Source organism: Macaca mulatta, chromosome 12 (assembly GCF_049350105.2).
Source record: "Macaca mulatta isolate MMU2019108-1 chromosome 12, T2T-MMU8v2.0, whole genome shotgun sequence".
NCBI classification, from domain to species: domain Eukaryota; kingdom Metazoa; phylum Chordata; class Mammalia; order Primates; family Cercopithecidae; genus Macaca; species Macaca mulatta.
In genome coordinates, this window is record NC_133417.1 from 138397812 (window position 1) to 138424878 (window position 27067).

At 47.1% G+C, this 27067-nt stretch overlaps 1 protein-coding gene across 2 annotated transcripts in view; it reads left to right on the forward strand.

Moving 5' to 3' along the window:
* Positions 1-27067, forward strand: part of INPP5D (inositol polyphosphate-5-phosphatase D) — a 152179-nt gene that overhangs the window by 63872 nt on the left and 61240 nt on the right. Inside the window, exons 1-7 of one of the 2 annotated variants that reach the window (XM_028831242.2) lie at positions 566-816; positions 1476-1647; positions 6208-6348; positions 18438-18525; positions 25325-25405; positions 25530-25601; positions 26659-26782. In XM_028831242.2, the coding sequence (XP_028687075.2) occupies positions 1634-1647; positions 6208-6348; positions 18438-18525; positions 25325-25405; positions 25530-25601; positions 26659-26782 (520 nt within the window). In that variant the 5' untranslated portion in view covers positions 566-816; positions 1476-1633. Of the gene's footprint in view, positions 1-565; positions 817-1475; positions 1648-6207; positions 6349-18437; positions 18526-25324; positions 25406-25529; positions 25602-26658; positions 26783-27067 lie in introns of those variants that run through there. The other variant, XM_028831241.2, reaches the window with a different exon arrangement.

Sequence of the window (27067 nt, forward strand, 5' to 3'; positions counted from 1 at the left end):
TGGCTCCTGCCTGTTCTGGGGGCTTGCTGCAGGCATCCTTTCTCTCCCTCACCTGTGGGCTGGCTTGTGGGCCACCAGGGCCCCCTGCTTCCTCCCACCCTCATGGAAACGCCCTTTTCATGGTTGTGCAGCTCTTCATTTCCAAAAGGACCGCAGCTCCATGGAGGCTGAAGGGGTCCTAGGCAGGCCCTGTCCCTTCTGGCCTCCCTGGTCTGAGTGAGCGCTGCCCTCTGGAATCAGGAAGGTCAGGCTGTGGAAGAGCTAGGGCTGACCTGTCCCATTGTGAGCCCAAGGTCACTCACCAGCACCGCGCCCTGGCCGCACCTGCCCCAGCTGCCCCCAGGCGCCCAGGGCCATGCTGAGAAGCTGTCCTGCAGAAACGTCCTCCACGCCAACCACCCTCACTCCCTTCGGGCCACCCACCCCAGCTAGTTGGGCCCCTCTGGGCATGGCTGTCTGGAGGAAGATCCCGACAAGTTTCTGTGAGGGCCGAAAAAAGAACCTCAGTCTCATGACTGCTGGCTTCACTTCCCCAAACGAGGTCGCCCAGTTGTCGGCTTGAACCAGAGCAATGCTACATGAGGCACCCGCAGTCCAAGAGGTCTGCTTGGGCCCAGGGCACTGTCAGACCGTGGAGCTCAAAGCAGACTCCTAGTTCTCTTCAGAACCCCAGAGAGAGGAAGTGAAGGGCCCGTTCTCTAAAGAGGAGGTCCCCCGGGGCCCACTGTGGTTGGGCCAGGGGCAGCTACTATGTGTGGGAAGAGGCTCAGACAGAGCTCTGGACCTGAGGGACTCAGCGACCTTTATCCATTCGTGGTATGTACGGGATGAACCTTCTCCTAAAGGGGATGGGTGGGCTCCCACTACCAGGCCAAGTTCAAGTCATTTGTTGAATGTCTCTGAGTGAAGGGCACCCCCTTGCTTTCTTTTGTGTGTTTCTGAGGGTCTGGGGGAGGAGAGAAGGAAGGGCAGAGGCTGTAGAGAGGGGACCAGGGAGAGAGGGAGAGGGGCAGTGTGGCTAGGCCGGCCTGCCTCCTTACCCCTGGTTCCCTCCTGTGGTTTTGGCCTATTCTGGGAACTAGGCCTCTGCCCAGTCCAGGACTCAGCCATCATGAGGCACCTGTCTCAGCCCCTGAAAGCCTGAGAGCCAGACCCATCCTGCTCACCTGCCTGCCACTGCTGGCTTAGTCCGCCCAAGGTCAGCAGCGCTGCAGGCCTTTCAGGCCCTCCAATGGAGCAGGGCCTTCTGGCCCCAGCAGGTGTTTGCTGATGGCCAAGGTGGGGCAGACACTGTGCTAGCCAGGGCCCTGTGGCAAGAGGCTCTCCCTCCAGGAGGGAGTCAGTGAGGGACGTGGGGACGCAGAAGGAGATCGATAACCTGGGTGTCGCGGCCTGGACCCCGTGGGGCTGCGGTGAAGGCCAGGTTGCATGCACAGTGTCCTCACCAATGGCCTTCCTGCTGTTCTCTCCGGTAGAAAGTATCGTGTCTCCCCCCGAGCTGCCCCCGAGAAACATCCCTCCGTCTGCTGGCTCCTGTGAGGCCAAGGAGGTTCCTCTTTCAAACGAGAATCCCCGAGCGACCGAGACCAGCCGGCCGAGCCTCTCCGAAACGTTGTTCCAGCGACTGCAAAGCATGGACACCAGTGGGTGAGTCCCCACTCAAGTCCAGCCGGGGCTTCATCTGCAGTGAGCCCAGCCAGGGCCGGGCTGGATGGCTCGGGTTTGGATCCTAGTTATGGGCCTGGTGACCAGAGGGAGGTGGGAAAGTCTCCGGAGAGGGGTGCTTGTCAGCTTGCACCTCAGAGGCCTTTGCACCATCGGCTTCAAGAAGGCCAGGGGCGTGGGCCTTAACCGGAAAAGCGCTCCACGGGGGTGGGGGAGCATTGTATCTCCAGGCACAGCCCGGCATAGTGTAGGCACTCACTGGATATGTGCTACATTAATTAATAAGTTAGCACCCGGTAATCTCCATGCCTTACTAAATGTAACTTTGTTTTGTTTCTTTGTGAGAAGCGCTCCCCTGCCCTCCAAAGAAATCCTAATGACAGGGCTGAAGCCGCATTTCCAACTTGAAGGATCCATCTGAGGCTGCCAGGGCTGCCCTCCTACTCTCTCACTTGGCAAAATGTGAAGTAGATGCCGATGGGACACATATGCCACCGGGTTGCTAAGATACTTGGCGTGTTCCTATTTCCACCTGGACATACCCATTGGTTCTTCCCTGGGGTCTCCAGGCTGAGTTCTGTGCACACTCCTTGAATTATTTGTGCTGTTTATCAAATAGCCAAATATCCAGTGTTGCCACTATGTTGATTATCTCAATATATGTGTCTAAATAACAGATGTTTAAAAGTATTCCACATAGGCTGGGCATGGTGGCTCATTCCTATAATCCCAGCACTTTGGGAGGCCGAGGTGGACGGATCACCTGAGTCCAGGAGCTCAAGACCAGACTGACCAACATGGCAAAACCCCTTCTCCACTAAAAATACAAAAATTAGCTCGGCATGGTGGTGGGCACCTATAGTCCCAGCTATTCGGGGGGCTGAGGCAGGAGAATAGCTTGAACCTGGGAGGCGGAGGTTGCAGTGAACCGAGATAGCACCACTGCACTCCAGCCTGGGCAACAAGAGAAAAACTGCGTCAAAAAAAAAAAAAAAAAATTCCACATAGAGCCCATTGTTTAATTCCCCAGGGTTTCCATTTCTTCCCAGGTTTGGATGCTGAATGCAGTAAACTGCATGGGGAAGAGTCGGGGACGCCCCATGGTTCCACCTGCTGACCTCTCCTCCTAAGGCTCCTACACCTCCTGCCAACTCCATCTCCTAATCAGCCCCTCCACCCTGGTTATGGGCTTCTGCCTCAGTGGGGCCAGCAGAGGCGTGAAGCGGAGCTTCCAGGCAGCCTTCCAGGAGGAGTTAGGGTCGGGGCGTGGGCTGAGGCTCAGGGGCAGAGGGGCCTGCTTTATCTATCTTAGCTTCTCATGGCAGTGGAATCTTCCTAAAACTTCTGTCTAGAGATGGGAATGAGTGAAGGAGCCATGTGCAGAGACCAAGGAAAGCGGCAACCCAGAGCCGCCCTCCATTCTCAGGGTCAAGGAAAACTGGGACTCCACACTGTGTTTTAAAATCAGTCTATTTCGCTTGTCAAGTTGCTTTGCACATAGAGGATTGCCTTTTGATTATTTTTCTTTAAATGACAACTTGCACAGTCTTTCCTGCAAGTTAATTAGCTCTCATCAGTTAGGTCTTAGTTAATAGGTTAATTATCACGTTTCGAAGTAAAATTAGCCTTCTCAAATAAACATAGTTTACATCTTTATGTCAACACTTTTCTACAACAAACTTTTGTTATTTGAGACGGAGTTTTGCTCTTATCCACCAGGCTGGATTGCAATGGCACAATCTCAGCTCTCCGCAAACTCCGGCTCCCGGAATCAAGTGATTCTCCTGCTTCAGCCTCCCGAGTAGCTGGGATTACAGCCATGTGCCACCACAACCGCTAATTTTGTATTTTTGGTAGAGATGGGGTTTCTCCATGCTGGTCAGGCTAGTCTCGAACTCCCAGCCTGAGGTGATCTGCCCTCCTCGACCTCCCAAAGTGCTGGGATTATAGGCGTGAGCCACTGTGCCCGGCCTACAACAAACATTTTAACAAATAGAACTGCCTGTAGTACAGACTCATGGTATCAAAGTTACAAGGCAATAGTCATTAGAGCTGTTAAGATACATATTTTAATACAGGGGTCACCAACCCTGGCCTGTTAGGAACTGGGTGGCAGCTGGAGGTGAGCGGCGGGCGAGCGAGTATTACCACCTGAGCTCCGCCTCCTGTCAGATCAGCGGTGCCATTAGATTCTCATACGAGTGTGAACCCGACTGTGAACTGTGCATGTGAGGGATCTAGGTTGCACAACCCTTAGGAGAATCTAACTAATGCCTGATGATCTGAGATGGAGCAGTTTCCTCCCAAAACCATCCCCCCACCATCCGTCTGTGGAATAATTGTCTTCCACAAAACCGGTCCCTTGTGCCAAAAAGGTTGGGGACTACTGTTTTAATACTATAGAAGAGATGTTTGTTCCTTTTAGTAAACAGACTCAGGCAGACACTGGATTTCTATGATGTCAAGACCCAGAATAAATACAGATGAACTTAAATGTAAATGTTCTCTTCTCAATCTAACAAGTCAAATGGGTAAGCCAGTCCTGTTCGGTATTTTTTTTTTTTTTTTTTGAGACAGAGTCTCACTCTGTCACTCAAGCTGGAGCACAGTGCAGTGAACTGGGCTCACTGCAACCTCTACCTCCCGGGTTCAAGCAATCCTTCTGCCTCAGCCTCCTGAGTAGCTGGGACTACAAATGCATGCCACCACACCCAGCTAATTTTTGTATTTTAGTAGAGACAGGGTTTCACCATGTTGGCCAGGCTGGCCTTGAGCTCCTGACCTCAGGTGGTCTGCCCACCTCTGCCTCCCAAAGTGCTGGGATTATAGGCATGAACCATCATGCCTGGCAATTCCTGTCCAATCTTAAGAGCAACGGCTTTTCATTCTTTCACAGATCCCACAGGAAAATCCTTGTGTCCTTTAGTTTCAACTTGATTACATATCAAGCCTGGAACAAAAATCTTTAAGGCGGCGGGGTGGGGTGGCTCACACCTGTAATCCTAGCACTTTGGGAGGCCAAGGTGGGTGGATCACCTGAGGTCAGCCTAGCCAACATGGTAAAACCCCTCATCTACTAAAAATACAAACATTAGCTAGGTCTGGTGGTGCACGCCTGTGTTGCCAGCTACCCAGGAGGCTGAGGCAGGAGAATCGCTTGAACTCGGGAGGTGGAGGTTGCAGTTAACTGAGATCTTGCCATTGCACTCCAGCCTGGGTGACAGGGTGAGACTCTGTCTCAAAAAAAAAAAAAAAAATTAAGGCTTGTAATAATTTTTTTTACACACAGGTAATTAACATGCTTAAGCCTCAGTTTTCTGATTTGTGAAACAGGAATAATTAGTAATAATATCTGAGTCATAAAATTGATTTGTGGGTTAATGGAGAAAATGAGCGTAAAGTGCTTAGCGTAGTGTCTGACATGTTGTGTTCAGGAAATACTTGCTATGATTACAATTTCCATCATTATGGGAACAAACACTCAAGCGTTACCCAGAACAAAAGGTGCTGGAAGATAGAATGCAGAGGGCTGATCCGACTTTAGTGGGTGCCCCTCGTGGGACTGACCTGGGCTCTCTGCCTGTGCCTCTGCCACCAGGGTTGATCTGCACAGTAAACAAACCCTGCCTTCAACCCCATTCACTCTGTACACTGAAGCGTTGGAGCAGATTCGACACAGCAAAGTCGGCCACTTGCACTACCTCATTCCGTATCCCCAGCCCCATCACTAATCACTCAGACTCCCCCACAGAGCCTGGGATGACTCCAGACCCTCCAAACACAGTGCCTTAGGTAGCCTTTGGCTGTGAGATTGCAGAGTGCATGTGAGCTAAAGCCATTTGCTATCTCTAGATCCCATCATCCTTCCAGCCCTCAGATCCTATCTTTAGAAGTAGGTAAGATAGGTAAACAGTTCCACTATACACTTTCCAAAGCTTTTGGCCTCTTTTTTTTTTTTTTTTTTTTTTTTTTTTGGAGACAGTGTCTCACTCTGTCACTCAGGCTGGAGCGCAGTGGCGCGATCTTGCCTCACTGCAACCTCTGCCTTCCAGGTTCAAATGATTCTCCTGTCTCAGGCTCCCAAGTAGCTGAGATTACAGGTGCCCACCATCACACCCGGCTAATTTTTGTATTTTTAGTAGACACAGGGTTTCCCCGTGTTGGCCAGGCTGGTCTTGAACTCCTAACCTCAGGTGATCTGCCTGCCTTGGCCTCCCAAAATGCTAGGATTACAGGCGTGAGCCACTGGGCCCAGCCTTGGTCTCCTTTTTAAGGTATAACCATTTCCCAGACCCCCAGCCAGAACCACTTCCTCCCAGCAGCACCCAAAGGAGCTCATTGAGAGGCACCTTTCCTGCTGGGCCACTTTTTCTTGTTCTGACCATGGGAACCTTCGTCCAGGTTTGCAAACGTTCTCCTGAAGGACCGTGTCCCCTTGGAGGCTCTGAGGAAGAGGATTTGTTATTGTTGTTGCTGTTCCCACTGGTGATGGGGGCTAAAAGAAACAGGCAAGCATGGTTTGTTTCTTTTTTCTTTTTTTAGGCTTCCAGAAGAGCATCTTAAGGCCATCCAAGATTATTTAAGCACTCAGCTCGCCCTGGACTCTGAATTTGTGAAGACGGGGTCCAGCAGTCTTCCTCACCTGAAGAAACTGACCACACTGCTCTGCAAGGAGCTCTATGGGTAATGGCTGGCCCACGGGGGCGGGCAGGTGGGAGCGGCCAGCAGGCAAGAGAAACAGCTCATGAGAGCGACCTCTGCCTCTGCCTGGCTGAACAAATGCCTCTGCCGCACTCACAATAATTGAGTGGTGAGCACAGCTTAGAAATTTCTGTGGTTGTTTGGAGGTCTTGTTATCACGGAATTTGAACAGTAGCTTGTGTGTGCTGCAGCTTTTTGAAACTAAAGTTAATTGGAGGCCAGTTGCTCTGGGAAGCGGATGGGGTGGGAGGACATGGCCAGCCCTTTCTCACTTGCACAGGATCTGGCTCTTAAGATTTTTGCTGCTGCTCTTGCTATTTGCTGCAGCCGTTACACCTGACAAGCACAGAAAGGCACTGAAAGGAAATAAATTAAAGTCAGTCTATTTTCTGCGTGGGTTGTTATAGCCCAAGATTTCCAGTGATGTCAATTTTTCAAAGCGAGATGATTCACCAAAACTTCAATTTTCTGATATCCAATCCATTGAATGACCAACTGGTAAAGGTTCTGATTTCTTTTAGATTCTTTTGGTTTTACATTTTAAAATTTAATTGATGAGCCGGGCGCGGTGGCTCATGCCTGTAATCCCAGCACTTTGGGAGGCTGAGGCGGGCGGATCATGAGGTCAGGAGATCAAGACCATCCTGGCTAGGATTGGCTAACATGGTAAAATCCCGTCTCTACTAAAAATACAAAAAACTAGCCGGGCGTGGTGGCGGGCGCCTGTAGTCTCAGCTACTTGGGAGGCTGAGGCGGGAGAATGGCGTGAACCCGGGAGGCGGAGCTTGCAATGAGCTGAGATCACGCCACTGCACTCCAGCCTGGGAGACACAGCGAGACTCCATCTCAAAAAAAAAAAAAAAAAAAAATACAAAAACTTAGACGGGCATGGTGGCAGGTGCCTGTAGTCCCAGCTTCTTGGGAGGCTGAGGCAGAAGAATCGTGTGAACTCGGGAACCAGAGCTTGCAGTGAGCCGAGATTGTGCCACTGCTCTCCAGCATGGGCGACAGAACAAGACTCCCTCTCAGGAAAAAAAAAAAAAAAATTAATTGACGAAAGTTAATTACGTTTTAATTGTTAAAAGTGCAAAAGTAAGGCTAATATGCCGTCCAAAGAATTGACAAAGAGTATTTTAAATGCCAAAAGCTTGAAAGAGAAAAAAAAAAACATTCCAGAGCATCTGAACAAAGTCACAGGGAGCCAAAACAATCCCATCACAAATGAAAGGTCAGGTTGGGTGTGGTGGCTCATGCCTGTAATCCCAACACTTTGGGAGGCCGAGGCGGGTGGATCACCTGAGGTCAGGAGTTTGAGACCAGCCTGGCCAACATGGTGAAACCCTGTCTCTAATTAAAAAAAAAAAAAAAAATTCGCTGGGCGTGGTAGCGCACACCTGTGATGCCAGCTACTCTGGCGGCTGAGGCAGGAGAATCACTTGAACCTGGGAGGCTGAGGTTGCGGTGAGCCAAGATCTCGCCACTGCACTCTAGCCTCGGTAACAGAGCAAGACTCCGTCTCAAGTAAACAAAGAAACAAACAAAAAAATGAAAGGTCAACATTTTGGTTAGAAAAATGGGATTTCATACTGGCAACGGTTTTTTAGTCTGTGCTGTTTTGTGTTTCATTACACATACAGAAGTTTCAAGATTCCTTTGTCGATTTCTCTGGGGCTATATCAATCTTAGCTTAGTTAGTATGCAGAAAAGAATCTTTTATCATCAGTAATCCAATTCAACTTTCCTTTTAAAGGCTTTTAAAAGCACAATCAGTACATTTGGTAAATTTAACAAATAATTTCTTTGACAAATTGAGCACTCACCAAATTGGCCAGTTGGGCTTCATTTCAATGAATTGGCTTTCAGCTAATGCAGCTGTAGCTAATTGGACCTGCAGCTATCATTTTCATAGATTTCCATGGAGGCATTTTGTTCCATTTGATGCTGTTGTTATGAATCACTTTATCGCTAGGGGAAAACACACACACACGGCACTTTCTCTTTGTAAAACACCATTTCACGATGGCTGATAACAGGCTCTTCGTTCTGCTTCGATGGAGATTTTGTTCTTCCCTGCTTCCTTGTGGAGAAAGAGATATATTTTAAGTCTCTCCACGAGGCTTCCCTCAGACTTCCCCAGACACTTCTGCACGTTGTTAGGTTTCCCTAACACCTCACTGCTCCCTGGACTTCCCAGGAGCCAAGTCACCTCATCACTACGGCGGCGGCAGCTTCCCCAACTTGCCTTCTTCTCAGGTACGTGGTGCCGATGGAGAGAACTTCCTTCATCTTCTAGCTGCTCCATGACTCTGTTCAGAATTAAAGACACTGTCATGCTCTAAATTTCCCTTGCGCACTTGTCTTTGCTTTCATCGGTAAAGCGACTGTCAGGCTTGGAGACTTGATCAGCCTTGGAATTTTAGGAAATCGTAGAAAGGAACAAAATGATACTTCCCATTTCTCCTCCCAGAATCCCTGCAGATTCTCATCCCTGAAATTGTAAACCTGTAATTTTCAAACCGCTTTGATTGGAATCGGTCTTCATTCATCCGTTCATTGAACAAACATGTATTGGAGGCCTCCTCTGAGCCCTGTTCTGGGTGCTGGGATGTAGCAACAGACACAATGCACAAGGCTCTCGCTCTTGTAGGCCTTTTTGGATCTAACGTCTCAGCATCTCAGTAAGGAGCACAACAGTAGATTAAGGATCCATATGAACAAGATTTTTTTTTTTTTTTTTTTTTTTTGAGACAGAATCTTGCTCTGTCACCCAGGCTGGAGTGCCGTGGTGAGATCTCAGCTCACAGCAGCCTCAACTTCCTGGGCTCAAGTGAGCCTCCCACCTCTCAGCCCCTATCCTGAGTCCTCCCACTCACTTGCTTCCCCCGACCCCAACTGAGAAGCTGGAACTACAGGTGTGTGCCACCATACCCAACTAATTGTTGTGTTTTTTGTAGAGATGGGGTTTTGCCTTGTTGCCCAGGCTTCTCTCCATTTCCTAGGCTCAAGCAACCTGCCTTCCTCGGCCTCCCAAAGTGCTGCGATTACAGGCATGAGCCACCATGCCCAGTTCAAATTTACTAAAACAATAATTTTAGTAAACGTCATGATAAGATAAAACAGGATGAGGTGAGGAAGAGACATTGGGTGGGAGAGTGCCAGCTTCCTTTGGAGGTGAGGGAGGTGACAGAACTGGGATCTTGGTGGCAGGAGGGAGCTAGCCACCCAGTGATTTGGCAGAGGGACATTAAGTACAAAGTACAAAGGTCCTGAGGCAGGAATGAAGACAGCCTGCTCAAGGAATAGGAAGTCCGTGTGGCAAGTCAGTGTTAGGAACTTACCTACCACAAGAGGTCGGGGAGAAGCTGGTGTAACATGGCCAGAGTCATCAAGTAAAAGCACAGGCTGCCCAGAGAGGTGGAATTTTAGGTGAACAGCAACTTCTTTAGTATAAGTATATACCATGTAATATTGGGATATACTCATGCTAATAGATTATTCATTGTTTATCTGAAATTCAAATTTCACTGGATGTCCTGTGTTTTACCTGGTCACTGTAGGCAGGAGCCACATCACGCAAGGCCTTATGAGGCCCTGTAGAGTTTGTGCAGGGCTATGCCATGATCTGATTTCGAGTGGTGGAGGATGAATCCTAGGAGGCCCTGCCCAAAGCAGGACCAACTGGGAGTGGCTGTGGTTGTCCAAGTGAGACGGGATGGCAGTCCATGAGGAAGGTGGCTAGCAGGGGCAGGGGTCTGTGTCTGTTTTGCTTCCTGCTGAGTCTCACATTATACACAGGCTCCAGCACATGTAGCTCAACAGATATTAGGTAAATGACCCAATGGTTAGGGGCGTGCAGATGCTGAGAACTGGTATGACCTGGGACATGTGTGCATGGCAGAGGTGTCAGACCTGCCGCCTGATTGGATGTGGGGTGAAGGGAAGATGAATCTAGGGTGATCCCTGGGTTCCCAGTGTGAGTGGCTGAGTGGATGCTGATGCCAGTTCCTGGGATGGGGAAAGTCAAGAAGGAGGAGGAAGGAGAGGTTGGTGGGAGGAGAGTTCTGGGCTACATTTGACTTGAGGGGCCATGAGGCATCCGAGTGGAGTCACCAACCATGGAGCTAGTGCTAAGAAGCTAGGATGTGGGGGATGCATTTGGGGAATCATGGGGGATCCTTTTGGGGAATCATGGGAGATGCATTTGGGGAATCACTGAAAGCTGGGGGTAAGGTCACTGCAGGTGAGAGTGTGGACAAAGGAGAATAGGGCCAGGCTCAAGATTTAGAGGAGGGACGGAGAAGGAGGAGCTGGGAGGGGGTTGAGAATGGCATCAATGATGTCCAGGTCTATTTGCTCAGACCTAAGTATGAATGAGAAGGACGTTGAGCACTGAGGAGTGAGGAGAAGTGCCGAAGCCTCCTCTGCAGAAATGTCATGATAATGTCCCTGCGAGGGTCTGGTGTAAAGATCTCTTTGCAGTACAAAGCATCAGGCAAGATTTATAACCCCAGGTTAGGTTTCCTAGAGCCGGACAGAAACTTTTCCAGAGAGAGAGAATAAGGAACCAGAGACTGGAAATATTTGGTAACTCCTGAAATGCAGACACGGAAAGGATTGCAAGTGGAATTTTAAAATAAAAGATCAACGGTCTGAATATCAATACAATATCTATTACATGAGAGCAGGATAAGATTTTTAATAAACCAAAACCAAAAAGACTTCATTACCATTATAACTGTTTCATTGGAGGCCATAAAATAAGCCCATAGTTTTCCAATCAAATTTCAAAAATTAAATCACAAAACAGAGTAGAGTGTCAGAAACATGTATATCAAAAGCATGAAAGGACTAAACAAGCCGAGATGAGGAATATGTGGTAAAAATTGACAGTCCTTGGAGACAGACCTCAGAGGTGCTACCTGTAGCTAGTAGGATAGGTTCTCGAAGAAGTAGGAAAAAGATTGCGAATTAATGTATACAAAAAAAAAAAAACATTTCCAGGCTTACAGAAGAGCTAAATCTAGGTTTGAGAAGCTCCATAATCATCCAAATAACACAACAATCAAACAGCAACACTTGAACGTCTTCTTTTTTTATTTGTCCCCCCCCTTTTAAACAGACAGCATCTCACTCTGTCACTCAGGCTGGAGTGCAGTAGTGGGATCATAGCTTATCCACCCTTGAACTCCTAGGCTCAAGCAATCCTCCTGCCTTTGACTCCCAAGTATGTGGGATTACAGGCATGCACCACCATGCCCAGCTAAATAAAAACAATTTTTTTTTTTTCCTTAGAGATGGGGTCTCACTATACTGCCCAAGCTGGTCTCAAACTTCTGGGCTTAAGCCTTGGCTTCCCAGAGCTCTGGAATTACAGTTGTGAGCCACTGTGCCAAGCCTAAATCTCTTACAACGTCTCTAAATGACAAGGAAAGATAAATTCAACAAATAGATCGTTACAAACAGTACCATAGCTTTAAAATGGTCGATATTTAATATTATTCAAACTCCTTGATAGTATAATAACGATTCTGAAGCCGTATGTCCAAGGAAAAGGCTACTGACCTGGAAAAGCTCAGCCTAGCTGTCATTCAAGAGCACAATGAGTCTTTTCCAGAAAATTCCTAAAAATGTACCAATCAAATGCCTTACTCAAAAGGAATCCAAAAATTGTTTTCCAGAAATTTTATAGTCCTGGTGATCTTAAAAACAAGAAGCCTGCAGCTTACTGAGCAGCAAAATATGAATATACTTAAAGCAGAAAGTGTTCATTCTATACTCCCATAACACACTGTGATGAAAATAGAAATAAGTCACAAAACTAGCCACAACCACCCAATTACCTGTACATTTATCAAACACCTTCTGAATTACAGCTAATTAAGAAAGAAACTGACACAATAATACATGGGGTAGGTGTGTAGGTGCAGAGTGACGTAGTCAAACCACCGCATATCAGAACACTGTGTCATGCAGCCAAAGCACTACTTAGAGGAAAAACCATAGCTTTAAAAGTTCTGTTCTATTATTAGAAAGTAAATAGAAGGCCGGGCATGGTGGCTTATGCCAGTAATCCCAACACTTTGGGAGGCGAAGATAGGTAGATCACTCAAGGTCAGGAGTTTGAGACTAGCCTGGCCAACATGGTGAAATTTCATCTATACTAAAAATAACAAAAATTAGCCAGATGCGGTGTCACACACCTGTAATCCCAGCTGCTCAGGAGGCTGAGATAGGAGAATCGCTTGAACCCTGGAGATGGAGGTTGCAGTGAGCCGAGATGTTGCCACTGCATTCCAGGCTAGGTAACAGAGCAAGACTTCATCTCAAAAAAAAAAAAAAAAAAAAAAAAAGGCAATAGAATAACGAGTCAAACGTGCAAACTGAGTCCAGATTGTAAATCTCTTGAAGACATCATGGGTCATGTCCTGATCCCCTTGATGTTTCCAGGACCCAGCAAAGTACCTGAAATATTAGTTTATTCGATATTCATGAACAAAGATCCAATGTGTACCCACTACATGCAAGGCACTGTTCCAGGAGCTGGAAATGCAGCAGTGAATAAAACAGAACCTTTAAGAAATCTCTGCTGAGCAACTAAGCAATGTCAGCAACCAGAAAGGAGATGAGGAGGACAAGATGGTAAAAATAAAAACAGAGATACATCAGGAAAAACAGTCAATTAAGAAAATTTTAAACACGAGAAATGTCAAAGGAGATTTAATAATCTGCATTAAAGATTTGCAAATCACTAAAGAATAGTGTACAGTTATGTAGCTACAGATCTTCAAGTTATAATTAAATGGAACACATAGTTTACATAAAATATAAAACATTAAAAGTACCGTGAGTGTCCTTTAAACTTTCAAGGAAAAAATAGTGAACATAAGGTATAGATTATTCCTGAATGACAAAAAAGCCACCTAATTCACGCTTCAATAAAAATATGATTCAAATCCAAAAAGCTAATCAAGATAATAGCCTGAAATAAAACTCTCTATCTCCGATTTCACTTATTAATATAAATGTATATTGTTTCAGTAACATCCAGCAAATATAATACAGTGACATGAAAAATGGAGGCTTTATCTAGGAGGTCACTCCAAAGATGAGTCAACAAAAATAAAACACTGTAATTGTGCAGTAGTTTAAAAGATAAAAGGAAACCATTTACGTATATAACATTTTAAATTCATCTCTAATTTGTAAAAATCATTTTTTAAAAAAAGGAATAGAAGGATACTTCCTTAGTAATGCAATATGAATCAAAGTAAAACTAATTACAATTGATAGGGAAACATTAAAATCATTCCATTAAACTTTTTTTTTTTTTTTTTTGTGAGACCATGGAGTCTCACTCCGTCCCCCAGGCTGGGTACAGTGGCAGGATCTTGGCTCACTGCAAATTCCACCTCCTGGGTTCAAGCTATTCTCCTGCCTCAGCCTCCTGAGTTGCCGGGATTACAGGTGCCCACCACCATGCCCGGCTAATTTTTGTATTTTTAGTAGAGATGAGGTTTCACCATGTTGGCCAGGCTGTTCTTGAACTCCTGACCTCAGGTGATCCACCTACGTTACCCTCCCAGAGTGCTGAAATTACAGGTGTGAGCCACCACACATGGCCCCATTAAACATTTTAACAAAAGAAAAAGAGATACTCTTTTTTTTTTTTTTTTTTTTTTTTAGACTGAGTTTTGCTCTTGTTGCCCAGGCTGGAGTACAATGGCGTGATCTCGGCTCACTGCAACCTCTGCCTCCTGGGTTCAAGCGATTCTCCTGCCTCAGCCACCCCAGTAGCTGGGATTACAGGTGCTCACCACCGCACCCGGCTAATTTTTGTATTTTTAGAAGAGATGGGGTCTCACCACGTTGGCCAGGCTGGTTGCAAACTCCTGACCTCAGGTGATCTGCCCGCCTCAGCCTCCCAAAGTGCTGGGATTACAGGTGTGAGCCACCATGCCCAGCCCGAGATACTGTTTATCATCTGATTTTTAAATACTTACAAAATACCAAAAAAGAGGCAAAAAATTGGGGAAACAAAAATAAAGGGACATGAGGAAGCATGAGAATGTTCCTTCTGAGTCTGTAGTTCTGGGTTCAGAGACTCTAGATGTGCTAGACAGAAACTGAATGGGAATCGTGAGGCAATTAACTCAAGGGAAACAAAGAGGGAAGCGGCTGTCTCTCTGGGAGGTTCAGAAAGACCAAGCAAGGGATATAAACCCTCCCAGCGATACCCGGGGCCAGACCTACTGACCCAGCCCTGTTCACCTTTGCTCCCCCAGGGCTGAAGCTCCTTCTTCAGGGTCGGTCCCTTAAGCTAGGGACCAAAGGCTGGACTTGTTGTCCAGGGATCCCTGGACAAATCCTTTCTGTAGGATAAGGCTGATTCTTAAGTCTTCCAGCTACAGGCCTGGTGTGTCCTGGTTGGTCATTCTGACCCTAACCGACACCTCCATATATGTCTGGGAGCCAGTCAGATTTCTCAAAGTTTTAAAAGGCTTAGAAATACAGGGTGAAACAGTGTTATTCTTAGAAAACCCTAAAGATTCAGCTTCTGTGTGTATGCCTGTGTGTTTGTGTTTTTAGGATAACGTTTTGTAAAAGGAGAACAATGAGTGAGGGAGACCTATTTGATGTTAAAACACGTTCTGAATTACTGCTTTAGAGAGATGTTTTAGCCCGAATGCTTTTCCGAAATGATAATTTAATCAGAATACCACCGTGTTGGCAGATGGACAGAGCAACTCTTGGGAAGTGGAGTGCGAAACCCGGAACGGACCGCTGCCTGCACGGGGCTTCCCTTCCCTTCCCCTCCCCATCAGACACCTCCAGCACCTGCTTCTTGGTCACAGCTCCCATCCTCATCCTTGATCCTCAAAGGATAACAATTTCAAACCAGAAAACTAGCACACTATTCTGGAAGCTGTAATTCCTTGCCTAGTATATGTGGTGAGGTTTGGATTTTTAGTTGAATGAAAGAAATGAAGCCTGGAAACAAATACTACCATATTCACGCAAAGCTCTAACCCAAAAGAACTACAGAAAAAAAAGAAACTGATGTTGAGTGAAACAGAATAGTAATTCAGAGAAAGAGGCATATTTAGCCAATTATGCCTAGCGTTCCATTATTGGAACGCTAAGCATGTGGGAGTTATTTATTTCCTACTGCTCAAGGTCATCGCCAAGGTCTGATTGCAAAAATTCAAAAAAAATGTGACCTTAGGCATAAATGGGTTAAAAAGAAAAAAGTTCTAGATGGGGTAAGGAATTAAACACATAGAACAACAACAATAGGCTGGGCGCAATGGCTCACGCCTGTAATCCCAGCACTTTGGGAAGCCAAGGCGGGCGGATCACCTGAGGTCAGGAATTCCAGACCAGCTTGACCAACATGAAGAAACTCCATCTCTACTAAAACTACAAAATTAACCGGGTGTGGTGGTGCATGCCTGTAACTCCAGCTACTCGGGAGGCTGAGGTAGTAGAATCACTTGTACCCGGGAGGCAGAGGTTGCAGTGAGCCGAGATCGCGCCATTGCATTCCAGCATGGGCAACAAGAGCGAAACTCCATCTAAAAAAAAAAAAAAAAGAACAACAACGAAAACCCTCATCTATAACATGATTACTTCAAAAGAGTTAGAAAACAATTTAAAATAAGCAAATAATTGCTCCCTAGTAAATACCAATGATAAATTATTAACTATGGTAAGTAAAAATTGCCAAGGAAAACATGAAAACTCAAACAATAAAAAATTGTGTATCATTTCATAATGGAATCCAGGTCACCTAGGATTAATATAAGATAATGAGAATATATTATTATATATTATATAATATATGTTATAGACCAGGCGTGGTGACTCATTCCTGTAATCCCAGCACTTTGGGAGGCTGAGGCAGGCTGATCACCTGAGGTCAGGAGTTCGAGACCAGCCTGACCAACACTGAGAAACCCCATCTCTACTGAAAATGCAAAATTAGCTGGGTGTGACGGTGCATGCCTGTAATCCCAGCTATTCAGGAGGCCGAGGCAGGAGAATCACTTGAACCCGGGAGGCAGAGGTTGCAGTGAGCCAAGATCCTGCCACTCCACTCCAGCCTGGGCAACAAGAGCAAAATTCCATCTCAAAAAAAAAAAAAAATATATACACACACACACACACACACACACACACACACACATATTAGCATTTATTATTATGATATAATGAGATTATATTATTATATTAATAATGTAATAAGAAAAAAAAATACAGCACCTAGATTAAATAAAAACAAGTCCAGGCCTGGTGGCTCACGCCTGTAATCCCAGCACTTTGGGAGGCCGAGGTGGGTAGATCACCTGAGGTCAGGAGTTCAAGACCAGCCTGGCCAACATGGCGAAACCCCATCTCTACTAAAAATACAAAAATTAGCTGGGCATGGTGGTGTATGCCTGTAATCCCAGCTACTCGGGAGGCTGAGGCAGGATCACGCCACTGCACTCCAGACTGGGCAACAGAGTAAGACTCTTTCTCAAAAAAAAAGCAAAGCAATATGTAAAGTGTATGACACTATATAAAAATGTGAACAAAATTCCCAACAGAAAATTGGCAAGGGAGAAAAAACAAAAAAGTTTATACAAAGAGAAATGGGAGAAATGCAGCAGCCGTTAACTAGAAATCAGCAGTAGAAAAACAATGACATTAGAAATTAAAGATATGCAAATTTATTCATCTATATTAAAATCCAGTATTATGCCCCTTCAAAGAGAGAAAGAACAGAAGTACAATCATTGGAGCTATTGGGTGATCAGGTCTGGACAATGCTGGTGACTCTGTATAACTGGTACTCACAGGTTTGGCAATAATGATCAGGAGCCATAATCCCTGTTTATCCTAATTCTGTAATTAAAAATTAGAAAAGCTATATGAACAGAGCTGTTCAGAGCAGCCTTTATTTATTGCTGTATTATTTTTATTTTTATTTCTGAGACAGAGTCTCGCTCTGTCACCCAGGCTGGAGTGCAGTGGTGCAATCTCGGCTCACTGCAAGCTCTGTCTCCCAGGTTCATACCATTCTCCTGCCTCAGCCTCCCGAGTAGCTGGAACTACAGGCGCCCACCACCACACCTGGCTAATTTTTTTTTTTTTTTTTGTATTTTTAGTAGAGACGGGGTTTCGGTTTCACCATGTTAGCCAGGATGGTCTTGATTTCCTGACCTCGTGATCTGCCCACCTTGGCCTCCTAAAGTTCTGGGATTACAGGCATGAGCCACTGCGTGGCCCAGAGCAGCCTTTATTTATGTAACAAAGATCTCAAAGTAACCCAAATATCTAGCAATCAATTTCAGCACATTTACTTGATAGACTATTTTCAAATCATTAGAATGTTAAATATGTAAAAACATGAACAGTTTTTGATGAAACAGTAAGTGAAAAGTAGAACTCAAAATCGTCTGCCCCACCATGTTAAAACAATAGAGAAAGATGAGCTGGGAACAAAGAGCGGATAAAGCCTGAGGATTGGAGTTGTCAATGGATATGACAATGGGAAAATCCCTCTGAGTCTGCATTTGGGCGGCTAGGAGGGGATTTGCATCAGAATCCACAGATCACCAGCACTGGGCAGCCCTGATATTTAAAATGCAGATTCCAGACTCAATCAGGCCGGAGCCCAGAAATTTGCATTGTTAACACGTGTGTGTGTGTGTGTGTGTGTGTGTGTGTGTGTGTGTGTGTTTTATAAACACTGAAGGTTGGGAACCATGGATGACTAAGTGAAGTCATTTTGTGACTCTAGATTTGAATTTTCAGGCTATGGAGTGTAGTTTGGCTAAAGCAAAACCCAGGTAAAATCAGGATTACACACCAATTCCAGTTTGCTGTGGGTTGGGAACGGATGCGGGTCGAGTGTGGGTGGGCCAGTGCTGGCAAGCCTTGATCTTTGCCCGGGCTTGTCCTTCTGGGGAGAATTACTTGCTTCTGCTGGACTGAGGGTGACCTTGTCTCTGGCTGGAGCCCACGCTGCCATGGAAGACTCTTTTCAGTGCCCACTAATCCTTGACGTTCACCTTGTCCCCCGCCCCCAGAGAAGTCGTCCGGACCCTCCCATCCCTGGAGTCTCTGCAGAGGTTATTTGACCAGCAGCTCTCCCCGGGCCTCCGTCCGCGTCCTCAGGTAAAGGGTCTTGGGGTTGAAAAGGTGAGATTAATCCACCAGGGAGGAGGATTGAGTTAGCCAGTCCTGAGGGCTCAGGAGGAAGAGGGGAGCACTGCCCACCGTGTGTTCACTGGGAAACAGCAAGCAGGTACGCTGGGGTGGGTGGTGGGAGCCTCAGCCCCTGCCCTTCCCAGGAAGCCATCTCCCACTGCCCGATTTTGATTTGAGGAATAAAGATTTCAAATTATGCACCCGGCTGGGTGCGGTGGCTCACGCCTGTAATCCCAGCACTTTGGGAGGCCGAGGCGGGCGGATCATGAGGTCAGGAGATCGAGAGCATCCTGGCTAACACGGTGAAACCTTGTCTCTACTAAAAAATACAAAAAACTAGCCGGGCGAGGTGGCGGCGCCTGTAGTTCCAGCTATTCGGGAGGCTGAGGCAGGAGAATGGCGTAAACCCGGGAGGCGGAGCTTGCAGTGAGCCGAGATCCGGCCACTGCACTCCAGCCTGGGCGACGGAGTGAGACTCCGTCTCAAAAAAAAAAAAAAAAAAAAAAAATTATGCACCCATCAGCAAAACTTATTCGTACCAAATAAGGGGGCAAGCAGGGCCTGTTCCCATCATTTCTCATCAGAAACTGAAAGGAAAGAAAAAGAGGAGGCACCTAAACTCTTGATCCTGCCTCTTATCCCAGGAGGAGCAGGATGAAGGTGCCCCCCACCCCCGCACCTGCTCGTGGCCTGGCAGGAGGCCAAGGTCGTGTTGCCCATTAAGCAAATATCTGTGTAACAAAAGGTGTCATCAAAAAATTTTAACAAGTTTTTAAAAAAGTAAAAGCTGTATCTCAGAAGAAAATACCTGCAACAAAGATTAGGGAAAAAGGATTACAGACAAAGTATTCATATGTTTATTATTATTATTTTTATTTGCGACATGGTCTTGCTTTGTCACCCAGGCTGGGGTACAGTGGCGCAATCACAGCTCACTGCATCGTCAAACATCGGGGCTCAAGAGATCCACCCCACCTGAGCCTCCCATGTTTTAAAACCGCAATTACTCATCAGCTAATAGCTGGGGATTACAGGTGCGCACCACCACGCCAGTCTCCTTTTAAAACTTTTTGTAGAGACAGGTCTCACTATGTTGCCCGTGTTGATCTCAAACTTCTGGCGATCTTCCTGCCCCAGCCTTCTGAAGTGCTGGGATTACAGGTGGGAGCCACCATGCCTGGCCATGTTTTTAAAAAATTCCTACAAACAATTAAGTAAAAACAATTCAATTTTTAAAAGAGGGAAAGACTATAAACAAGGCGGCTTACTGAAGAGGGACAGGGAATAGCCAATATAGATATGAAAAGGTGTTCAGCCTCACCTTGTTAGTAACCGGGAAATGACATTTGACACTAGGTGGCCTCTTCTTGCCTATTAGATGGGCAGAGTTGATGCTAAAGTTGATGGGTGAGTCAGGACTTGGCTAGGGTGTGGGGTGGAAGAGGTGCTCACAGGGACTCACTCCTCTGCTGTTGGGAATGGAAATAGGTTTTCTGAAAGGCAGTTTGGCCGTTTGTATGAAAATGTGAACTGCAGGCATCCCTCAAGCCCACAGTTCCATATGTCGGCAGCTTCTTAGGGACTATAAGTACACAAAGAGTAAAAGAAAAAACATTGAAAATCACATAAACAGGCCGGGCATGGTGGTTCACACCTCTAATCCCAGCACTTAGGGAGGCCGAAGTGGGTGGATCACCTGTCAGGAGTTCGAGACCAACCTGACCAACATGGTGAAACCCTGTCTCTACCAAAAATACAAAAATTAGCCAGGCATGGTGGCAGGCACCTGTAATCCCAGCTACTAGGGAGGCTGAGACAGGAGAATCGCTTGAACCCTGGAGGCGGAGGTTGCAGTGAGCTGAGACTGTGCCACTGTACTCTAGCCTGGGTGACAGAGTGAGACTCCATCTAAAACAAAAAAAAGGAAAAAGAAAAAAAGAAAATCATATAAATATAGGGAGCTGGTGAACTGCAGTGGTGCAGAATTCTACTCTAAGGTGTGAACACTGCTCTGGAAAGATCTCCAAGGCTACTGTTAGGTGGAAAAGCAAACGGCGGGATGATACAGAAACTCTGACGAAGTCTCCACGAGGAAATCAGATGGGAAGGATTTAAACCCAAAGGGCTGTGCTGGTCACCACCATGCAGGGATGAGACTGGGGAGAAGGGGACTGGGCCAAAGGGGATTTTGAGTTTGCCCACATTGTTTGTTTGAGTTTTCTACGGAGAACATGTATTTGTGTTCTACTTGTGCAACTTTCGAAATTCAGAAAAAAAAGTTTTGCTTTCTCCGAGGTGAATGATGGGTTAATTTCTAAGGAAGTAAAAGCAAATCTGGACAAAACAGGGGCTCTGCCCGACTTTTGAGCTTAAGTCACTTGAGTGGAAGAACACACAGTCAAGTCTTTGAAGTAGATTAGAAGAGAGACAAAGCCTCGCGAGAGAGGCCAGCTGCAGTCCCAGTTACGGTGCTGCCGGGTGGAGGCCAGTCTCTGCGTTTGGTGGCAGGACAGAGCAGCCACAGGGTGGAGGGTGGGTCTTGCTGCCACACTCCCCTCCCCTTTATGAGACTGAGTCTTGAAGAAAAACAGAAAAGGTTGTTCTTGATGTGTCTTCAGGAATTCAGAAATCAAGGAGGGAGTTGAGGCTGCCTTGAGGAGAGGAAAGAACATTGGCCCATGGATCAGAAACACCTGAGTTCAAAATCTGATTCACCCTTGTGGATCTTTAGTCTCCCCATCTGTGAAATGGGGACAGTAATATCTCTGCAGGGTTTGGTTAAGGAGTGAGTGAAACTGGGTGCGTGAGACATCTGACCCTGCTAGACTCTCACCAACATGAGGCCCTTTCCCTTAAGTAGGCAGGACAAGCTGGGGACACCCAAACCCCTGTGTGGTTACTTGAGGACTGCTGGGAAGTGGGAAATGCAATGTTATCAAAATGCTGGCTGGCCTGGGGGATGGGGGAGACCTGAGTCTGCCCTGTGTGAGAAAGGAGAGCCAGTAACCTCCCTTGGATGGTTAACCTGCCTTGGAGCCCCACTTCCTTTGTTTTGAAAAGTGCAACTGAAAAGCAAAGTGAAAAAACTGGGTCAGCTGATGTAAACCCTCAGGCCAGTCTAGCCATTCACAGGCTAAGCTGTGAATTCTATCCTCAACCTCGACACTGGTGACATTTGGGACTGGATTGTTCCCTGTGCACTCTAGGAGTCCTCCACATCCTGGCCTTTACCCATGAGATGCCATTAGCATCCCCCAGCTGTGACAACTGGAAATGTCTCAGACATTGCCAAATGTCCCCTGGAGGGCAAAATCACCACCAGCTAAGGACCACTGGCTAGCCCCCAATTCAAATATCAGATCTATACTAGCTGTAAACTCACCACTTTGACTCTATTCCCCCATCAGCAAAACAAGGATTAGAAAAATCAAGACATGTGAGGATTAGATGACTTAATATATTGAAGATGTGCTTGGCACATCATAAGAACTCATCAAATAATCATTAGGCAGAAGTATGGGGAAAGCTTCAGCATTTTTCTAATACTTTTTGTTTGAAGCACAAACGCCCAGTTTGTCAGTAACTTCATTTATGCTAAGATCTTGTCAGATCTCGCCTCCCAAAAGTCACAAATCCAAAGAGAGAGCTGGTGGGGGGCGGGGGACCTACAATTGCATGGTGACCGCCCGGGGTGAAGGCAGGTCATTCCAAATGTCCTCTACTGTGGAAAGAAGGAGGCTTGAATCTGTGTTACCATTTCAATTATTTATGAGATAAATAACCCTAAAACAAGGGAATCCTACACTATCCCATCTCCTGACCAGCTTTTCTTCTCAACCAACAGGCAGCCCTTCTGTTGTCCCTTGCCTGAGTCTTAGCGCCACCCCTTCAAGCCACTTCCCTCATTGACAATAACTATAGAAGAATTGTGAGTTTTATTAAGAAGCAAGGGAAAGACCAAAAAGTGGTTAGAGAAAGCACTGACAATTATTAACTGCTGTGATGGTGGTAGTGATGGTTATTGGGACGGGGAATGGTGTGGTGTCTAAGGGTGATATAGATGGTGATGACAGAGATCGTGGGAGGGCTGGTAGGAGTGGAGGTGGTGGTAATGATGGTGATGGTGATGGTAGAGGTGGTCATGATCATTGTGAGAGTGGTACAGTTGAAGATGGTGGTAGTGATGGTGATGGTAGAGGTGGTCATGATCATATGGGAGTGATAGGGGAGGAGATGGTGGTAGTGATGGTGATAGTGGAGGTGGTCTTGGTCAGGGTAGGAGTGGTAAGGGTGGAGATGGTGATAGTGATGGTGATGGTGGAGGTAGTCATGATTATGGTGGCAGTGGGAGTGGTGGAGATGATAGTAGTGATAATGGTGGTGAAGGCGGTCATGATTATGGTGAGAGTGGTAGGGGTGGAGATAGTGGTAGTGATAGTGATGGTGAAGGTGGCCATGATGATGGTGAAAATAATAGGTGTGGAGATGGTGGTAGTGATAGTGATGGTGGAGGTGGTCATGATCACGGTGGGTCTGGTAGGGGTAGAGATGGTGATGGTGATGGTGGAGGTGGTCATGATCATGATAAGACTGGTGGGGTGGAGATGGTGGTAGTGATAGTGATAGTGATGGTGATGGTGGGAGTGGTGAGGGTGGAGATGATGGTGGAGGTAGTCATAATTATGGTGGGAGTGGTGGGGGTGGAGATGATGGTAGTGATCATGATGGTGGAAGTCGTCGTGATTATGGTGAGAGTGGTGGGGGTGGAGGTGGTCATGATCATGGTGGGAGTGATGGGGTGGAGATGGTGGTAGTGATGGTGATGGTGGAGGTGTTCATGATCATGGTGGGAGTGATGGGGTGGAGATGGTGGTAGTGATGGTGATGGTGATGGTAGAGGTGGTCATGATCATGGTGAGAGTGGTAGGGTTGAAGATGGTGGTAGTGATGGTGATGGTGGAGGTGTCATGATTATGGTAAGAGTGGTGGGGGGAGATGGTGGTAGTGATGGTGATGGTGCAGGTGGTCATGATCATGGTGGGAGTGATGGGGTGGAGATGGTGGTAGTGATGGTGATGGTGGAGGTCATCATGATCATGGTGAGAGTGGTAGGGGTGGAAATGATAGTAGTGATGGTGGAGGTGGTCATGATCATGGTGGGAGTGATGGGGTGGAGATGGTGGTACTGATGGTGATGGTGGAGGTGGTCATGATCATGGTGGAAGTGATGGGGTGGAGATGGTGGTACTGATGGTGATGGTGGAGGTGGTCATGATCCTGGTGGGAATGATGGGGTGGAGATGGTGGTAGTGATGATGATGGTGGAGGTGGTCATGATCATGGTGGGAGTGATGGGGTGGAGATGGTGGTAGTGATGGTGGTGTTGGTGGTGATTGTGGTAGCCATGCTGATGACTCTGGTGGTGCTATTGAAGGGGATCCCGTTGATCATGGCAGTGCCATTGGTCATTGTGACAGAGGCAGCAGTGGTAATGGAGGTGGTGATAGTAAAAGTAGTTTATTAAAGTAGCCGGGTAGAAAAACTGAGGTCAAAAGCAAGTGCAGCCTGGCTGCTATATTCAGCAAGGGGTGAGGTAAAGGGACATCACCTGGCTGGTGATAACCCTGGTTCCATTCTGCTTTGTGTTCACATCAGTCATACATGTATCTGACTTTCTCATTCCACCTCTTATTATTAACTTCATAAGGTATGAATAACTTAATAAGGTATCTTATTAACTCTACATTTCCACACCTGGCAGCATGTCTAACATAGAATAGATGCTTTGTAAATGTTTCTTCTGTGAATAAGTGCATAAGACCATGCACTTGGCATCAGGCAGACAGGATACATGTTTTGCTCTGCCATTTACTAGCTGTGCAACCTCAGACAAGTTAGTTCATCTCTCTGGGCCCTGTATATACTGAACAACTTTACTGAGCATCTTCATTGGCCAGACACTGTTCTGAGCCCCAAGGCTGCAGTACTGAATACAGTCCTCTTGATCTCCATTCTCATGGAGCCTCCATTCAGCAGGGAAGACATACAGTGAACACATATTGGAAGGAGATAACTTTAGCTGGTGGTGACTGATATGGAACAAAACAAGGTAACTTGATAGAGGTGACCTGGCAGCTATTTTAGACAGGGTGGTCAGGGAAGACCTCTTTGTGAGGCTGAGACCTGAATGATGAGGAGGTGCCCCTCCCAGGGGAAATTGAGTCTCTGGAGATTCCTCAGAAGGGAAGCTCAAGGCAGAACTGACTTGAAGATGAGAGTGGCTGGGATCTTGGTGGGGCAGTGGAGGGGCGGAGCGCTGCATCATATAGGACCTCAGAGGGTAGGGAAGGGGTCAGGATCATTTTCTCCTCTACATGGAGAACTGTACTGGGGTTTCAAGCAGCAGGCTGGGTCTATTTTGGGAGTAGGATGGGAACACCATGCAGGAGGTGTAGGAGGGAGGAAAGGTAATATGCAAGGACAGTCCTCGAGTTTTGTTTAAGCAACGGAGTGGGTGAGGTGAGAAGCACCGGGGGAGAGACAGATTTAGAAGGAAGAAGAAATGAAGATCTATTTTTTGGCCATGTGAATTCTGAGAAGATTGTAGAGATCCCTGTGTCCTCATCTGCTGGAGGGGATAATAATAGAACTTGTAGGGCTGCGGGGAGAGTGAAATGGGGTGAGGTGCGGAGAGCACCCAGTGCGTTGCCTCTCAGTGGTTCGGGTTCAGTGATGCTGCCCTGATCTTCTTTCCCTCCTTTCCCAGGTTCCTGGTGAGGCCAATCCCATCAACATGGTGTCCAAGCTCAGCCAACTGACAAGCCTGTTGTCCTCTATTGAAGACAAGGTACGTGTGGGGCTCCCGTGGCTTCTCTTCGTCCCCTCTTTGGTCCCCTCTTTGCATGGAGAATGTCCAGATGTACAGGCTCGATGTCCCCTTGACCCTCTGAATCTAACGCTGCTGCCCACAGGTCAAGGCCTTGCTGCACGAGGGTCCTGAGTCCCCGCACCGGCGTTCCCTTATCCCTCCAGTCACCTTTGAGGTAAGTGGCCGTGGGACAGCAGAGCCTGGGCTTGGGCTCCACAGCTGGGCAGAGAGACATGTTCTGGTTCCTGTGGAAAGAGGGACTGAGGCTTGAGCTGGGGAAGAGCAAGGAGCCCAACAGCCAAGAATGGCAGTCAGTGGACCTGTGTCACTGTGACGGTGGTTCAGCGTCAGAACGGGCACCCAGAGGTGACTGGGAAACCGCCTTCAGAGAGGCACTGCAAGGGAGGAGTGTCTCATTGGCCCAGACACCATGTAAACTTTGTCCTTCTCAAATGGCAGAGATGAGTGATATCAGACAGGGCTGCAAAATACTGCCTCAAGTGGGTGGGGAATTTAGAAAAACAAAACAAAACAAAACAAGACAAAAAACGTGCAACTCCTATGATTTCCCTGAGAATGACTGGATTAGACCCTCCAGGCTTGACCCAAAATGTGTTTTTCTTTACAATCCCCAGAGATTCTAGTACATTCAGCCCAGCACTGATCCCACATTCAGGAATCCAGTATGAGACCCACACCCCCTCCCCCCCACACACATTCCCCACCCCAAAGTCCTTTCTAGACCCTGTGATAATCCTCTATTAAGGTAAATTTCCATTTTCTGAGCATGCGTACACAACTGTTGTGGGTTTTTTTTTTTCTATCATTATCAGTAAATGTTCAATCAGTGGTTGTAACAAGGCCTGGGAGTTTAAATCTATTACTAAAATCCTTTCCGGAAGTAGGTGACACATCAGATTAATGAGTGTTGTCAAAGTCATCAGTGAATGAACCATTTCCAGCAATTTGTCTGTTTCTACCAGCAAACCTGTTGGCAGAACGGCTCCCCTACATACAGTGGACAAGGGGGGTGCCCCGAGAGTCTCTGTGATTCCTGGGAGATGCCTGTGGAAATGTGCATGTGCACTGCTGGGGCAAGAGAAGCCCAATGGCCCTACGAAGGACGCCCACCAGAGGTTGCCCAGCCATGTAGACAAGGGGCTCGGGCCGGCGGAGCCTTGCAAAAGCCCAGGCAGAAAATCAATGAGTCACACATCTCTTCCCCTTCTAAGGTGAAGGCAGAGTCTCTGGGGATTCCTCAGAAAATGCAGCTCAAAGTCGACGTTGAGTCTGGGAAACTGATCATTAAGAAGTCCAAGGATGGTTCTGAGGACAAGTTCTACAGCCACAAGAAAAGTAAGACCCCTTGCGCACATCAACCACTGGCTCTCACCTGCCTGTGGAATTCCTGCCCTGTCAGCTCACCTCTCAGAAGGCCTGCCCTGCAGGTCTGTCTTCCGCAGGCATGCACGTGTGCGTGCGCTTCTGTGTGTGTGTGGGTGTGTGTGTGTCTTCTCTTCCCCACCAGGACTCAGTCTGATCCATGCTATCACCTCTCAGTGCCAGGCACAAAGCCTTGCACAGATGAGGTCTTGTTGACAATTGGATAGTGTCTGTAGCACAGGACAAACTAAACTGTGA